Source organism: Triticum dicoccoides, chromosome 6B, assembly GCF_002162155.2.
Source record: "Triticum dicoccoides isolate Atlit2015 ecotype Zavitan chromosome 6B, WEW_v2.0, whole genome shotgun sequence".
Lineage (NCBI taxonomy): Eukaryota > Viridiplantae > Streptophyta > Magnoliopsida > Poales > Poaceae > Triticum > Triticum dicoccoides.
The window spans coordinates 612,219,413-612,237,658 of record NC_041391.1 but is presented as its reverse complement, the minus strand read 5'-3'; the positions used below and the strand labels follow the sequence as shown (position 1 = coordinate 612,237,658).

General features: G+C 50.4%; 1 protein-coding gene across 1 annotated transcript; it reads right to left on the bottom strand.

The window, feature by feature from the left end:
- Nucleotides 1-17,081: 17,081 nt before the first annotated feature.
- LOC119325203 lies at nt 17,082-17,800 on the bottom strand. The gene has a single exon (XM_037598952.1). The coding sequence runs from the start codon at nt 17,747-17,749 to the stop codon at nt 17,240-17,242; it is 510 nt and encodes a 169-aa protein (XP_037454849.1). The 5' UTR covers nt 17,750-17,800; the 3' UTR covers nt 17,082-17,239.
- Between the last annotated feature and the right edge of the window lie 446 nt (nt 17,801-18,246).

The following is an 18,246-nucleotide window of genomic DNA, read 5'->3' as shown; positions in this document are numbered from 1 at the left end:
GGCCGTCCCTCTATTCCGTGGCACATCGCGGCAACGCACACGGGTTACATAACGTGTGAAGCAACATTGTGTGATGAATGATTCAATAGACAAGTTAAGCAAAAAGAAGCAAAACTTACAATCTCCTCGGCTGCTGCGCGCAATGGCCACCTTGCCTTCAGCCTAGAACTTGGTGACGGTGGTGTGGATGGGTACCATCGATACGATATTGACCTTACATTGCGTTGTTAGATGATATGCATGTCGTAGGGCGCAATGCGCTTTCATGCGTGAAACGAATCATGTACGCGCTGCCAGAAGAGACCCTTTTTGTGCGTGCCTATAAAATCCACGGATACGGCCAACCACATATCGCACAACAACTCATCGTCCATGGTCGAGTACCTTGCCATCCTTCTTACTCTAAAAAAATGACTCAAAAATTAGCTCAATGTCATTTGACCGAATATCTGCTGGACGCGATGTCCTCCATGGACACCATTGACATGGGAGGAGGAGTGTACCTGGCTATGGATGGCTCCTAGGTGGATGACGCCGTCGTAAAAGTCGAGCGGGCGCGTCGGTGCTGGTTACGGAGGTCCGACAATGCCTATGTGGCGGCCGGAGAGGTACAACGATGTCGGAGGAGGAGGGTGAGGATGCAAAGTATGGGGCAGAAGGGACAGATTTGAAGAAAATGAGAACGAGAGGGGGAATTTAGCACGTCGAGGATGTCGAAGTCCTACGTGGCTGCTCTCTGAACTCCCGCAAAGAGTGCAATATTTCTACTGACGTTGGTGGGGTAGAAAAAAGAGTGCAATATCTCTACTGAAGTTTTTTTTGAGGGAAGGCCATCATGGCTAGCTTTATTGATTTCAAATAGGAATTACATCGTCTATGAGTTTGGAAACAAGACAAGCAGGGGGCTCATCAGTCCATGAACTACAAATCTTATTACAAAAACAGTAACTAGCTAGCACATGCGCCGCTTGATTCGAAGAACGAGCACAATGCTTAAAGATAACCTTCCCAATTGACAAAGACACGTCAACGCATTCCGCAAATACTGCTGCAGCCGAATCCCACCATTCTGTCTGTCCCGAGCAATAGTCAATAACAATTGAAGAATCTGACTCTGCCTCCACCCCGTTGAATCCTAATGAGCTTGCAAAGATCAATCCATCTCTCATCGCCATAGCTTCCGAGGTAACTACATCAGATGCATACTAAATATATTTGCACTGAGCTGCCAAAAAATTACCCTTCTCATCTCTAAGGATTGCCGCCGATGCTCCAGCACCCTCATCCGCATAGAAGGAGGCATCTACATTTAACTTAACAAATTTTGGACTGGGTTTCAACCATCTTTGTTCATTTGTCACCCTGTTCTTCTCATTTGCTTGATGAAAATTGTTCGCAATTGCTAGGACAGACATATGCCATCTCATTGGCGGGGGTGTTGCTCCATCATGAGTGTGTTGGCGACGAGTCCACCAGAGGTACCAACTACCAACAGCAAGAATTTGTTTAATATCCAAGTTCGGCTTCATTGGAACTGGCTTATCCTCTGCCAACAGTAAATGCTTCAATATTACCGAACCGGAGTGATCCACCGTTGCAGCTTCGTCAAGAATTTCCAATATGCCCAGGCCTCTCCAAAGTTCTCTGGCCGTGAAACATTCAAAAAGAAGATGTTTTATATCCTCAGCAGCTCCATGACAAACCGGACAAGCACCATCCGATCCCACATGCCTGTTCATCAGTATGGATTTTAGAGGGATGATTCCATGAAGAGCACGCCAGCAAAATATCGAAACTTTATGTGGTATATTTAGTTTCCAGAGTCTAGTCCACACTTCCGGAGCTTGGGATTGCCTTGGGCGTTCAACCATGTTTGTGTGTGTCCCAAAAGTCCGATACCACTGTATTTTGTACGCCGATCGTACAGTGAATATCCCTCTGCGGTCAGGATGCCACGCAATAAAATCGTCAAATGCATTGTGACTCAGCGGTATTTGCATAATTCGCCTAACATCCACCGGATTCAGAATTGTTCGAAGCAGTGCTTCATCCCATGTCCCTGATATAGGATCGATTAAGTCACTAACAAAATTGAGCAGAGTATGACCACGAGCTGAAATAACCTTCCTATCCGGGCTCCCTGAGATCCATGGATCAGTCCATATATTGACCTTCTCACCGTTTCCAATCCTCCAAATGTATCCCAATTTGAAAGTTTCCAATCCTTTCATGATACTTTGCCAAGTGAAGGAGGATCCATTTTTCAATGTAGCATGGAGCAGACTACGATTAGGAAAATATTTCGCTTTTAGTACCCTCGCACAAAGAGACTCTGGATTGGTTATGAGACGCCAGCATTGTTTTGATAGCATAGCAAGATTAAAGGAGTGGAGATCCCTAAAGCCCATCCCTCCTTCATTTTTTGGGTAACAAAGCTTTCACCAGGTGTACCAATGCATTCTTTTGTGGTCCTCGTCATCACCCCACCAGAATTGGGCAATCAAATCAGTGATGTCTTTATAGACCCCTTTAGGTAGGCTAAACACTGACATAGCAAACACCGGGATAGCTTAGGCCACCGCCTTAATAAGAATCTCTTTACCCCCTATAGATAATTGCTTTTCCATCCATCCCTTTAGTCTCTCTTTGATTCTTTCATAAAAATGTTTGAAACAATCGCTTCTATCAGCCCCCACCATTGCCGGCAGCCCCAGATACTTGTCAGACAATGCTTCAGTATCAATATGTAATTCCTGACAAATCTCAGTCCTTGATGTGGCCGGAGTGTTAGGACTAAAAAATACACTTGATTTTGGCAGACTCACCATCTGTCCCGAGCTATGACAGTAGGTATCTAGAACATGCTGTAAGGAAGCTGCATTTAAAACATCTGCTTTCATAAGAATAAGAGAATCGTCAGCGAATAAAAGGTGTGATACTGACGGTGCATTTCTACACACTCTAATTCCCTCTATGCCACCAGCTTCTTCTTCATACTGCAGTAAACTAGAAAGACCTTCTGCACATAAGAGAAATAGATAGGGAGAAAGGGGGTCCCCCTGCCTAATACCTCTCGTTGGAGTAAATGAATCTGTCTCTTGAGAGTTGAACCTTACTTTATATCTCACAGAGCTCACACATGCCATCATCATCTCAACCCACTGATTATCGAAACCGAGTGTGAGCATCATACCACGCAGAAAAGACCATTCCACCCTATCATAAGCTTTGTGCATATCAAGCTTGAGCGCACACAATCCCGTCTGTCCAGCTCTCTTATTCTTGATTTTGTGCACACATTCATATGCAATCAAGATGTTATCAGTAATTATCCGTCCTGGCACAAAAGCACTTTGTGTAGGGGAAATAATCTCTGGCAGGATACTTTTCAGTCTTTGAGCTAGCATCTTAGAAATTATTTTGTATAACACATTGCAAAGGCTAATAGGGCGAAATTGTGTTACCAGTTCTAGAGAATCTATCTTGGGTATCATGACAACAGTGGTGTCATTCCATTCAGCAGGTATCTGTTTGGAGTTGATAGCAGCTAGTACTTCCAGGGTTATTTCTTCTCCAATTAAGTTCCAGTACCTTTTAAAGAATACCGCGTGTAGTCCATCTGGTCCCGGGGCCTTGAAGTCTCCTATACTGAATACTGCTTTCTTTACATCATCAGCCGTAAAAGGCGCCATTAGAAAGTTATTCATTTGGTCAGAAACTTTGCGTTGGACCTTCTGCAATAAGGCCGGATCTGTATGCTGCACTTCTGAACTAAACAAGTGAGAGAAATAATTAAGAATGTGATTATTCAGCTCGGGCATTCCCTCCAGCCAATTACCCTCATCATCCTTTAACCGTTTCACAAAATTCTTTTTTCTTCTCGCCAAGGCAAAAGCCTGGAAGAAACCTGTGTTGCGATCTCCGTACTTCAACCAGTTTGCTCTTGATCTTTGCATAACCTGAATCTCCTCAAGTTCCAAGAGGTATTCTATCAGTTCCGCTAATTCTTTTCTTCTTTCTTCACTAGCATCGTCCATTGGTCCTGCCATAATTTTCTCAAGGTCTTTTTGCGCTTTCCGGAGCCACTTCTTTGGTTTCTTGAGGACCCTCTGGTCCCAGTCATGAAATAGGGCGTGCATCTTGTTTAATTTATCATATATATTGCTGATTGATGGGTCTGACCCGATATCAGTCCAAGCTTTCTCAACAGTGTCAGTAAAACTCTCCTCACGCAGCCAACGAGCCTCAAATCTCTTCGGTTGAGCATTGTTACTTGATCGGGCTGCCCCACTGTGGTATTCTGAATCCACTAGCAGAGGGCGATGATCTGAATGATTGAACTCCAAGTTTTCCAGTGCAGCTTGGGGGAACATATTAATCCAAGCATCATTGACTAGCCCATGGTCTAGTCTTTCTTTTATTCTTCCTCTGTACCAAGTGAACCGGTCACCAATGAAGCCCATGTCATGTAATTCACAGCCATCAATGGCATCCTGGAATGCACGCATATATTGGGGAGGTCTAGGATACCCTCCTTCTTTATCATGCAAGAACTGTATTTCGTTCAGATCGCCTATTAGTAGCCAAGGGAGATTATACGCCTGATGGAGTTGCCGCATACGACTCCATGTTAAATGTTTATTTTCCCACTTAAATTCTCCGTACATCCCAGTCAAGCGCCAAACAGTATTATTTATTTCCTCAATTTTAACATCAATGAACATTGAATCAAGAGCTAACCTATGAACTTTGATATTATTTCTCCGGTAGAGAGCGAGACCTCCCTTCCTACCATCACTAGGACACACCAGTTTATGGTCCATCCCCAATCTCCTACGCAAACACTCAGCCGGATAGATATCGAGATGAGTCTCCGACAAGAACATCACATCAGGGCTGCATCGTCGCTGGACGTCCAGCAACGCTCGAACCGCCGGGGCGTTCCCGAGCCCCCGACAGTTCCAAGCTAATATTTTCATTGCGTCCGGTCGTCCCCCACAAGGGAGGACGCCGATATCTCAGAGGTTGGAACATCTTTCGCATTGTTGATTGCATCACCATCATCGCACTTCTGTTTCTTCTTATTGGCGTTCTTCTGTGGTGTGTTCATCTCATCTTGGGTCTTACCCGGCTGGGTTTCTCCTTCTATTCTGTCCACAAGCCTCGCTACCACTGAAGGCTTATTAGGAACAACAGGAATCATGGCCAGCGCCGCAGAAGTAACCGGCACCAGAGACTCTGCAGTACACTTGCCTAAAATATTCATGTTCCTAGCATCCTGACTCTCATTACCATTCTGCTGATTTCCGGCCTCCGTTTCCATGTCAGCTGTTCCTTCATGAAATAATGCATTATGGCGCCAGCTTCGTGCCGCTCCCCATGCAGGAACAAAGGAAGGGTTTTCATTACCTTCTTTAGCATTGCCTGTGTATCCACCGGGAGCACCTCGACCGCGTCCGAAGCCGCGACCAGAACTGCGTCCAGAGCCGCGGCCGTATCCACGACCTCTTCCTCTTCCACGTCCACCATCAGCTAGCATGGAATCCCCCCATTCAAGTTTCGTCAGATCGTGCTCGCCAGTACCACATTCTTGATACCAGTGGCCTAGCATACCACAATTCCCACAGAAAATCGGCAACTTTTCATATTGAACCTGATAATACTTTGTCTCTTCCTTCTTTGTTATACCCACAAATCGTATCAGCTTCTTTGTCACATTCAGTTCAACCCTCACTCTAACAAATTCTCCTGCAAATCCCGCCGGAAGAGTGGTTTGCACATCAAGAATTTTGCCCATCTTCCTGCACATCCCTTTGATCGCTGCAGGGAACAGATAGTTGTCAGGGAGTTTTAGGATCCTCGCCCACACTACTATCTTGTCCAGTACCACAGAGCGTGGATTGGTAAATCCATCATACTCAGCCATGAGGACGCCCTGGTCACGGAATAGCCAAGGTCCCATGTTCATAGCAGTGTTCCAGTCCCCCAAACAATGGAATTGTACTGTGAAGAGGTTGTCCTCTATCTTTCTCCAGCGTGGTTCCTTTGCTGGATTCCATGCCGCTCTCATATCCGCATACAGGGCCGATGGACTGAACCCCTTTTCCGTGTGTACCTTTGCAATCGCTAGCCACTTGGCCGCGATCTGTTCATCCTTGAACTCATCTTCCCACACAAACTGGTCAACCTCATCCTCCTGCAGATCAAGACGACGCAGCAGCTCCTCAACAGGCTCACCACGCGGACGCGATCCACCAGCCTCCCCCTGCGATGCCATCTCACCAGTAGCTCTCAAGCCCTAGCCCTCTATCGAGGGGAGAAAAGAGACCCTACCCACCAGCACGCTCCGCCAGATGGGGATCGATTAGAGAGACGTGCCACGGGAGGGGATCGATATGTGCGATCGAAGGAGATGCAAACTCTCAGCGGCGGCGCCGCTGGAGGAACTCAAACCCTAACTCGAGGGGAACAACACACAATATCTCTACTGAAGTTGGTGAGGTAAAAAAGAGAGTGCAATATTTCTACTGAAGTTGGTGGTGACCAGTTTGGCCTCGCAGTTGCAGGCTTACAGCTCGCACTGCCACACACGCATCACTATCTAGCCTTGGATCGAATCGACTGGCACAGCAGTCAGCGCGTACGGACGGCGCGATGCCTTGCCCGCTAGCTGGTCGTACGGTATCGACAACAGCGAAACCACTCATGTATTTAAATACTTTTTGCTACACGGTGACGCTGCCGCGTCGGTGCCGCCGTGGCGGCGCATTCGTCTACGAATTCGGCACCGCGTCTACATCTTGCTTACATCGAGTCACACTCACGCCAATGTGATCGGTCTCGCCATGTCAGTGTCCAACTGTCCGAGACTCCTGGAACGCCGTGTCGCCGACGAGCACTAGGGTTTTCTATGTGCTGCACATAGCCTTGCCCACTGGCGCTCGTTTGAGATTTTCTCTACATTTATATAAAAGAAAAATTCCAATGCTTAGTGTTAGAAGGGAGAGAGAGGATTGGTGGAATAATTCGTTGTATTGCTTGAGCCTCGTGAGCATATTGATTAACTTGGAGTACAAGACAAGGCAGGACAGATCCTAGTCTATCTTATGTTTCCTAATTAACATTATACTCAACATCCCCCCGCAGTCACAACGTAGCGACGCAGACGGTGAGACTGGAGAAGAATCCGAAGGCAAGCCGACAGACACCCACCCACAGTCGCAACGGTCGATGCATCGCGGCGTCATGGCTGGAGTGAAAACCGATGAGGTTGCTCAAGCAGGCGGTAGCCCTTTTTTGTCGTTGTCGATGTAGCCGAGAGCGTGGGTGGTGGAGCCGTGGTCGAGGTAGTCGTGCGAAGAATGTCGTGGTCGATGTCGAGTCGGGGTAGCCAGCGTCGAGGAAGTCACCGTGGAGCCGCGGGCGCAAGGAGGCGCCGAGTTAGTCGTGGGCGCAGTGATGTCGAAGTAGTGGTGCGCCAGGAAGTAGATGATGTTGACAACGCGTCACGCCAGGGTTGCCAACCCTGGGGACACATCGTAGACGAAAGCACACGTCGGTGTTGCCAGCACCGGGCATGCGTAGACGGACGAAGACGAAGTTGACGAAGCGCCGCACCAGGCTTGCCAGGCCCGGGGACACGTCGTGGACGAAGGCACGCGGTGGTGTTGCCAGCACCGGGCATGCGTAGACTGGGACCTGCACGAGCTGTACGCCATGTCGAAGAAGTACGAGAGGCCAGCAGAGAAGGACTCGATGACGGTTGCGGCGCCAATCCGCGCGGGGCCAATGTCGCCCACGGTTGTCGGAGTAGATGAAGCGGTCGGGGTAGATGACGGCGACGCTGGCAACAGGTTGGTGCTGGACGAAGATGAAGGGGGTGGACGGGCGGCTGCAGCGGCTACGGAGGTAGCGGCGGCGGCGGCCAAAGAAGAGCGACGGCAGCGGCCTGACGACGGCGGCGGCGGCTAGGTTAAAAGTACGGCGGCGGTGCTCGAAGTAGGCGAAGAACCCTGACAGCATGACGAAGACTGGCGCGGACGGTGGCATTCCCGCGCCAAGGGAGACGCGCGGCGCATACCATGGGAGGTCGATGCGCGGTGACGGCGGAGTGGACCGCGGGCCGCGGCGCTACGGCCCGAAGGGGCGACGCAGGGCGACAGGCGGGTCAGGGCGATGGCGGGAAGACCTCGGGAGGTGGCAGGGACCGCAGGCTGCGACGCTGCGGCCCGAAGGGGCGACGCAACGGCGGTTCACGAGTCGGTGCAACCGCGGGGACGGCCTCGAGGCGGCGGCGGGGACCGCATATCGCGGCACTACGGCCCGAAGGGGCGACGCAGTGGCGACGCATGAGTCGATGCGGCCGCGAGGAGAACCACGAGGCGGCGGCGCTGCGGCCTGATCGGGCGACGCAGCGGCAGCCCGATGCTCGATCGGTGGAGAGGCGCGCAGTACTCAGGACGATCTTCACGGGACCTGCGGAGGCGCCCGTCACCAACGGGCCAGGTCGGTTGCGCGGCGTAGAGGAGGCGGATCACGGCGGCGAGCGAGTGATCAAGCCGATCGCGCGCGAGGTCGGGGACGCCGCTCGATGGAGGAGTGGTGGCGGCGGAGTCCGGGATGAGGCCGGCGACGATGGACGGTGTGGGATGTCGTGTGGACGAGCTTGTCAGCACCGGCACCCGGGCTGCCAAAGCAACGCCGGCGCCTGGGCAGTGAGGCCCAAGCGACCAACGGAGTATCGGCGCCCGAGTTAAGACAGCCGACGAGCCTGACGCAGCCGACGCAGCCGAGAACGAGGCCGGCGAGGTAGACCGCCGAGCCGCCGTGCAGACGCGGCGGAGGCGGATGATGTGGATCGATGGGCGGGTCGGCACGCGAGCGACGACTATGATTGGTCGTCGCATGGCGCGTGGCTGCCGGGTCGGGGCGATGCAGGTGTCCCGGTCGGAGCGGGGCGGTGACGACCGGCGCAGGGCTACGGGCAGACCGACGCGCGGACGCCGGCCGGCCCTGACGGGCCGCCTGGGCGCGCGTGGCTGCCGGGTCGGAGGAGAGGCCGGCTGGTCGCGCCAGGGTCGAAGTAGAGGCGCTCGGTGTCGACAGCAGCGGCGGGCGACGCAAACCGATCAAGCATAGATCGGAAAACCAAAAAGAAAAACACCGATCAAAACGACCGGCGAGAGAGTCAAAAAATCCGGAGCAAGGGCTCGGGAAAAAGACTCTCTAGGGCAGCTGGTCAACACGACCGGCGGACGAACCCTAGGTACGGGCGGCGTGGCCCCCGACGGCGGTCATGGAGGCCGACCGCCCCGGGGGCGGCGCGCAGGTGCGGAAGCGGCGACGGCTAGGGTTTAGGATCGACTTGCGATAGATACCATGTTAGAAGGGAGAGAGAGGATTGGTGGAATAATTCGTTGTATTGCTTGAGCCTCGTGGGCATATAAATAGGAGTACAATGATTAACTTGGAGTACAAGACAAGGCAGGACAAATCCTAGTCTATCTTATGTTTCCTAATTAACATTATACTCAACACTTAGTTTTGCCCCCCCCCCCTCCCTTCTCGAACTATCCAAAAAAACTTTATTAATCAAGCACTATCATTATAACATCTGAAAGTTGTATCCATAATCGCCGATGGTTTGTTGATGTTACCATTGCTCATTACTATTAGTCGCCCGCCCGTGTCAATGAAGAACACGAGTATAACAAATCTAGGATTTGTGCCAAAACGTAAATCAACATCCGTTGCTTGTGCAGAGCACCCTGTGAACATCACCATGGACTCTACACCAACACCCCAAGTGCCACGAGGCTCAATGACTAGAGCGCGCGCACGCATCATCAAAATTGAGGTGAATTCACTCCTCTTCGAACTCCATATGCATTTTATTGAGACATGGCTACTACATCAAGCCAGAATGCTATGCATGGTTAGGTGTAAAAAGCATGAAGGACATGAGGCACAATGGAGACCGGGACGGAGGCACAGAGTGCAAGGACGAAGGCCGGAAGACAAGAGCAACCAAAGAAAGTCCTCCAAGTCGGACTATTGCAACTTCTCTCTTCTCTCTATTCCTTGTATCTCCTCTTTGAGGAACAAAAACCCTAGTGGAAAAAGAATTGCACTTGGATCTTCAATGCCTCCTTCAGGAGAAGGATTCCCCAAGTGAATCACCAAGACCTTCATCAACCCTAGTGGGTTTGGAGAATACTACCCTCAAGACCTCATCTTACTTTGTGGAAGTGGAAAGAACTACCCTAGCTACTTATCTTGCTCTAGTTATTTATGGATCTTGTGTATCTTGCATGGATTTGTGGACAAAGAGCATGTGTGATTGAATCTTGTCTTTGAATGTTTGTCCCCTTTGATTATTGAGTTGTGAAAGATTGGGCAACCTAGGGCTTGGCCCCTACATCAATCGCCCAAGTGTCATGATACAAATTTAATTGATATCACAAGTAAATATAAAAGCACCTCTAAAATATAATAAAAATACATAGCAAGGAAAAAAATGACTAATATATTTACATCACCATGTATGACAAATTTCCTTAAATCCACCATTAACTTCAAGATGAAACAACTGTATTGTTGTCACCTTTCACATGCATACATATGCTAGTGTACTATCATATTTCTTCATAATACTCCCGTTCTATACACACCGAGGAAGAGAACATCAAGTATCACATCACCTCTATACCCATGTACTATTATGAAAGGTTGTTGGGATCAGGTTCTCCGTCATGCTTGTAGTGATCATTACTTCGAAGAATTTCTGCACGCCGCAATTGATTGACACGATGAGATCGCCTCCGAGTAGGACATGTAACATGGACTGGAAGTAGCTTTTGCCGCCCAAATAGTTGCTCGTGACGCCTAAGTTGGCATGGCCAATGGAGCATAATCATCCATGCCCTCCTAAGACAGTTGTAAGCAATAGTAGTTTGGCCCCGACAGTGAAAGCATGGGTGAACGCGGCAACTTCTAGCACCTGTAGCTTCTTCCCTCCATCTTTATGCACGTGGACGACCAACACTTGTTGGGGAACGTTGCAGAAAATAAAAAATTTCCTACGGTTTCACCAAGATCAATCTATGAGTTCATCTAGCAATGAGAGAGAGGAGTGCATCTACATACCCTTGTAGATCGAGCGGAAGCGTTCAAGAGAACGGGGTTGATGGAGTCGTACTCGTCGTGATCCAAATCATCGGAGATCCTAGCGCCGAACGGACGGCACCTCCGCGTTCAACACATGTACGGTCAGGGAGACGTCTCCTCCTTCTTGATCCAGCAAGGGGGAATGAGAGGTTGATGAAGATCCAGCAGCACGACGGCGTGGTGGTGGATGCATCAATGATCTCGGAAGGGCTTCGCCAAGCTTCTGCGAGAGGGAGAAGTGTAGCAAGGGGAGAGGGAGGCGCCAAGAGCATGGGTGCGGCTGCCCTCCTCCCTCTTTATATAGGCCCCCTAGGGGGGGTGCCGGCCCTAGGAGATGGGATCTCCAAGGGGGGGCGGCGGCCAGGGGGTGGCTTGCCCCCCAAGGCAAGTGGAGGCGCCCCCACCCCTAAGGTTTCCAACCCTAGGCGCAGGGGGGCCAAGGGGAGGGGGCGCACCAGCCCACCAGGGGCTGGTTCCCCTCCCACTTCAGCCCATGGGGCCCTCCGGGATAGGTGGCCCCATCCGATGGACCCCCGGGACCATTCCGGTGGTCCCGGTACAATACCGGTAACCCCCGAAACTTTCCCGATGGCCGAAACTTCACTTCCTATATATAATTCTTTACCCCCGGACCATTCCGGAACTCCTCGTGACGTCCGGCATCTCATCCGGGACTCCGAACAACTTTCGGTTTACTGCATACTCATATCTCTACAACCCTAGCGTCATCGAACCTTAAGTGTGTAGACCCTACGGGTTCGGGAGACATGCAGACATGACCGAGATGCCTCTCCGCTCAATAACCAACAGTGGGATCTGGATACCCATGTTGGCTCCCACATGCTCCTCGATGATCTCATCGGATGAACCACGATGTCGAGGATTTAAGCAACCCCGTATACAGTTCCCTTTGTCAATCGGTACGTTACTTGCCCGACACTCGATCGTCGGTATCCCAATACCCCGTTTAATCTCGTTACCGGCAAGTCACTTTACTCGTACCGTAATGCATGATCCTGTGACCAGACACTTGGTCACATTGAGCTCATTATGATGATGCATTACCGAGTGGGCCCAGAGATACCTCTCCGTCATACGGAGTGACAAATCCCAGTCTCGATTCGTGCCAACCCAACAGACACTTTCGGAGATACCCGTAGTGCACCTTTATAGTCACCCAGTTACGTTGTGACGTTTGGCAGACCCAAAGCACTCCTACGGTATCCGGGAGTTGCACAATCTCATGGCCTAAGGAAATGATACTTGACATTTGGAAAAGCTCTAGCTAAACGAACTACACGATCTTTGAGCTATGCTTAGGATTGGGTCTTGTCCATCACATCATTCTCCTAATGATGTGATCCCGTTATCAATGACATTCAATGTCCATAGTCAGGAAACCATGACTATCTGTTGATCAACGAGCTAATCAACTAGAGGCTCACTAGGGACATGTTGTGGTCTATGTATTCACACGTGTATTACGATTTCCGGACAATACAATTATAGCATGAATAACAGACAATTATCATGAACAAAGAAATATAATAATAACCATTTTATTATTGCCTCTAGGGCATATTTCCAACAACACTCTATGATGGCAATGGTGTAGACTCCGGCAATAAGAGCTGAAACGCTACATAGGAACATCGCTTGGAAATTGAGCTGAGAGCTTAATCCGACCATGATGGAGGAGACCATCATACAGGGTACAACTAGTCTTAACATTTTGGTGGCCCTACTGCGAATTTACAATTTACATGTGATTATATGATACAAATGATGATTATAAGGTACATGTATGGAATGTAAAATAACTATTGAAAAAACTAGTATAGTGTTGTGCATGGGAGGGGGGCAAATGCCCCCCTAATATAAGGTATTAGTTATCCATTAGAAAGTCATCTTTTATTTAGTGTTAATGTCATGTTCTGCAAAAGACATTTTTAATAATGTAGTTGTTGGCATGGTCTAGGATCATCTCTGTCACGTGGTCGTGGATGGCGCTCTGCCTAGCCATTGTGCACACACCGCACCCACATACAACTCCTTAGGGATGTCGGAAAAATTTATGGTGATTGGCATGTATGATTGTGAGTTACTTAGGGCATATCCAACGCCAAACCATAAATATCTATGATATATATATGTCCGCTTTTATGTCCGGACATGGTCCATGGACATGATGCGGAAGAAAGCCATCCAATGCTATCACAAAGTATCTGGTTGGGAGGAGAAAACATAAGTGGGGACTTTGCATTTGATAGGATATATGTGGTTTAGTGTCCCATTGAAAGGAGAGAGGAGAGGGGGGCCATGCATGTGAGCTTAGGGACCATGCATGTGATTGGTTAATTGCATGTCCGGCCTTCGACAAATCTCATCCCCCGTTTGTTTCTTGCATACCGAAATCTGTAATCCGAACTGTTAAGCGGACATACAGAGGTCCCCATTGAATGACAAAAATAATCCAGACACTTATGGTTCAGATATATAGGAAAGGTTTGAGGTCTGTCTTGAAGCTGCCCTCACTACATGCATGTGCTTTGCTCGCGTGGAACAGCGGATGCCTCATGCGTGAGCCGACATGGTTTTATAGAGCCTTCATGCCTTTGTGAAACTGTCTGCTATCGATCAATCATGAATCATTGGAACGGTGGATGCCTTATGCGTGCGCTGACATGGTTTTATAGAGCCTTCGTGCCTTTGTGAAATACTATGCTATCGGGCAATCATGGATCATTGTCAGCGATCAGTAATGTATTTTTTCCTGATCTTGTTCTTTTTTTAGACGTTAAGGTTTTTCGTTTTATACTGTACAAACGCATATTCTATGTCCATGAGCATCCCTGGGATATTGAGCTGGCATAACATTTTTAGATTGGTGAAGTCACTACGTGCGTCTCTTGGTCGACGGGAACGTCTCGTCGCACTAAACGAACATCGTCGAAAAACATGAAATAAATTCAAAAAAATATGAGCACTAGGGCCAAGTCTACGACTTGAACCTTGAGCAACATTGAGTTCGCCTATATACGTCAAGATTAACATGTTGGCAAATGATAGGGCAGTCGCTGTTGCAGCCAGCCGTGTATGCATTTTTTTAAATTCATGATTACTTTTTAAAATTTGAGAATATTTTTGAATCCACCAAGATTTTTCAAATTCATGAACTTCTTTTATATCATGATTTATTTTTTCAAATGCGTAAACAATTTTTTGAATCCGCATCCTTAAAAAAACCATGAACACATTCAAATTCATGAATATTTTTTCCAAATCACGAACTTCTTCAAATCTATAAAAAAAAACCAAGCCTGCTTTTTCTGTGCTGGTGGAGTCTTTCTTTCCACAAGATAGAGCGAGAAAAGGACACATACAAAGAGGACCGAGCGTCTCTGGAATTTGTGTAGTCGTATAAGAGCAACTCTAGCAGACCCCGCATCGCGCCCCGGCCCGCAAAATAACTGTCAAATTGCGGGTCGGGGCCAAAAAAGAAGCTCGAGCAGACCCCGCATCCCGCCCCGGTCCGCAAAATATTTTGCGGGGCGCGGCAAATATTCTCTCCCAACCTCTATCTTCACGGGCTGGGAGGCGATCCGAGTTGAACCCCTATCCGGCGCGAGATTTGGCGGGAGGGACATTTCCGCGCGCCCTTTCCCGCTCCCCGCACCCTCCGCCACCATTGCTCCCCCTCCGCAAGCTCCGGTTCATCCTCCGCGGCCGTTCCTCGTCGCCATGGACGCCCCCTGCTGTTCCCCATCACCGTCGAGGTCGCGCATGCTCCTTCCCCTCGGGCGGATCTCGTCGCCGGCCATGTTGCCCCGCCGCCGTTGCCCAAGCACACGCCGCGCCGGCTCGCAAGCGGCAGGGAAACATGGTTATGCAGGGCGGGAATCCGTTTGCCCCCGCCGCGACGGCCCACGCTCCGGGCGCCAACGCCGCAGTGCGATCCCGGCCGGCGGCGGAGAATACCGGCAAGACCGCGGGTGTAAAGCGGAGGAAGGTTCCGGCTAGAAGGAAGCCACCTTCTTCAACCTCTCAGTCTATCCCCCGCAAGGAGGTGCTCCGGCGATGCCGTTCAACGGTGCCGCTCCCCCCGCGAGCGAGGTGTTCGACGAAATGGCTGCAAGGTATGCCTCTTCGGTCTAGCGATTCCCTTTCATTTTTGCCATTAGTGTCGATAGCTCATGACTTCATATCATTCGCTATAGGGGTGCTTCGAACAATGCAACAACCAAGTCCGTGAGCTTGTTGGACACGAACGCGGTTGACATTGATCAAGCCCCTTTCGAACCATTCGACTACAATGAAACGGAAGGCGGCGTGGATGATCATGGTTGTGCGGACGAATTGGAGGAGATCGAAGCGGAAGCGTTTGAGGAATCGCAGTCAAAGAGTGGGAAGAGCCAAAGATCGAAGAACTACACGATCTTGGAAGATCAAGCTTTGATCCAAGCATGGAGTGCAGTGTCTCGTGATCCATGCACGGGTGTTTCTCAAACCGCCAAGTGATATTGGCAAAGGATCGAAGATCAATACTTCCGCATTATGAGAAAGTATCCCAATAGGACTCCACGCACATTTCAGTCGCTTCAAGGGCGTTGGGAGAATATCAAGCATATGTGCAGCCGTTGGGCAACTTGCTTGGAGCAACTACGCAATGCACCTCCAAGTGGCACCATAGAATCCGATTATGTGAGTTTGTTTTTCCTTTGTTTAAGTTGTGCATCATCATAATGTATCATGGGAAGTAATTGCATCGCTTTGTTCACATTTTGTAGGACAAGATTGCTCAACATAGATACAAGGCCATGAAAGCTTCGGAAGGCAGATTCTTCAAGTTAGAGCATTGTTGGGAGTTGCTTCAAAAGTGCGATAAGTGGAAGTTGATCGATAGAGAATCCCCACCAAAGAGAGGCTCACTTGTAAACATGGATGAAGACGAAGATGATGATGGCCCAAGAAATGAGCACAAGCCCGATGACGACAAGAAGACGAGAGAGAAGATCAAGAGAGAGCAAGAAGCATCAAACTTGAGGGAGAAGATTGATGCCATGGTGCAATCAAACGAGATGTTGTTGTTGAAGTCGTTGGAGATCAAGAAAGAGTTGGCCGAGAAGAAGGCAAAAGATAAGCAAGAAAAGTGGCAAATGCTCAAGGAAGAGGGGCTCCGCAAAGCTGCCATTGAGGAGAGAAAAGCACGCGCCTCCGAGAACAAATCGATGTCATTGTTGCTCGCCGAAGAGAACAAGATCATGTCAATGAACCACAATGACATGGACGACCTCACCAAAACATGGCATGATATGGCAAGGAGAGAGATCTTGAAGAGAAGAATGGTAGCTTCGGCCGGTCCGTGTTCAAGTTTCGGTGATGTTTTCTCTGCTCCATATGGTGGCAATGTGGATGATTTCGATGTGGGAGTTGGAACAAGCGAGAGAGGTGGATTCGGTGGCACCGATGAACTTCAATTCGGTGGAGGTGGATTTCATGGCGCGGAGTGAAGATCGACCCCCAAGATGATGCCAGACAGGGGCGCAAACCTTTTGCATGCCCTCTTTTGCGCTATGAACTTCGCTTTTATTTGCGCGCAAACTGTTTATGTGGTTTGAATTTAAACTATTTGCCAAACGTATTTGCAGTTTTTATGTTTGCGGGTCTTCGCGGTGGTGCCCGAGCAGAACCCGCAGAAGCCGACCCGTAAAAAAGCATATTTTGCGAATATACTTTTTTACGGATCCGTTTAAGGGGTCTGCATCTGTGCCAGCTCGCACCGGCCCGCAAAAATGGTTTTGCACGAACTGCGAACGAGTTTTGCGGGTCGGCGGGATGGGGGGTCTGCTAGAGTTGCTCTAACCGGATCATGCAAAACTTTGGCAAATGGAGTAGTACTACTACCAAGCAAGAACTAACACAGTTCAATGAAGCCATGTTATTTCCTTGAAATATGTACATACCATGGATCTAATTAACTGTCGATCTCTCCGGCCCTGACGGCCGGAGTCAAAAACCACACCGAACAGCGGATTAAGCCGGAAAAATGGTCGCAGACAAAAGGCAGAACTAGCTAGAATACGATCCACTTCGTGGCAGCTGCGCTGCTCCTGTCCGCGGCCTCGATCGTCTTGGAATGCGCCAGCGAGCATCCGTCGACGGCCTTCTTGCCCCCGGTCGCCGCGCGCAGAAGCTTCGTCCAGAAGCTCGTGGCTGGCCTCTCCCTCCTCCTTCTCATCACCAGCACCGCCTCGTCGCCGTCCACGGTCACCACCCGCTCGTGGCGCATCAGCAGCGACGGCCTCGCGGCGCGCCTGATCTCCCGGTGGAACCCGGGGCTCGCGGACCCCGACGACGCGCCGGTGGACGCCTCCGTAGACGACGCCTCCGAGTCCGAGTCCGAGCAGCAGGAGGAGCGAGAAGCCGCCTCCCCGCGCGCGACGACGGACGGCAGCGACGCCGAGGTTGAGAGGCCCGACAGGCGCTCCCGCAGGCAGAGCGGGCACACCCCGGGCGCCCCCTGCCGCCAGTGCCGCCGGCACGCCGCGCCGTCAACCTTGCTCGGCTTCTTGCCCATCGCCATCTACGCCAGTAGGATCGACCACGGGATGTCACGGCCGGTCAGCGAGTTCTCCGGGTAGAGTGGTAGTTGTTGTTTCTGCGTCAGGACGCCGGCGTGTGGGCATATATACTAGGTGGGTCAGGTGCCGTTGGCGGGCGCGCGGGGAGTTTCGTGGATGCTGCGCGGGAACCGTGGTGGACTTGCGATGCGATCGATCGGGATGGAAATGGGCTGGCTGGCCATGCCGTACGGAGCTTGGCTGGGTCCTGGCTGGCGGCGCGTGCGCGCGGGAGGGCCGGGCTGTTCCTCCCACCGGCAGCGGCACGGTGGCAGTGGCAGCCATGCACGGCTTTGTTTTTGTTCCTTTTCACTTTTGAGAATCTTTTTACTTCTCTTTGTAAAAAAGGGGTCTTTTTGGAAGCTTCCGGCCGGGGATGTGGGATGGCACGGGAGGGATATTCAGTGATATCCTTGGGTTCCACGGCGGCCGGCGGGGAATTTCGCTCCGTTGTCGCCGC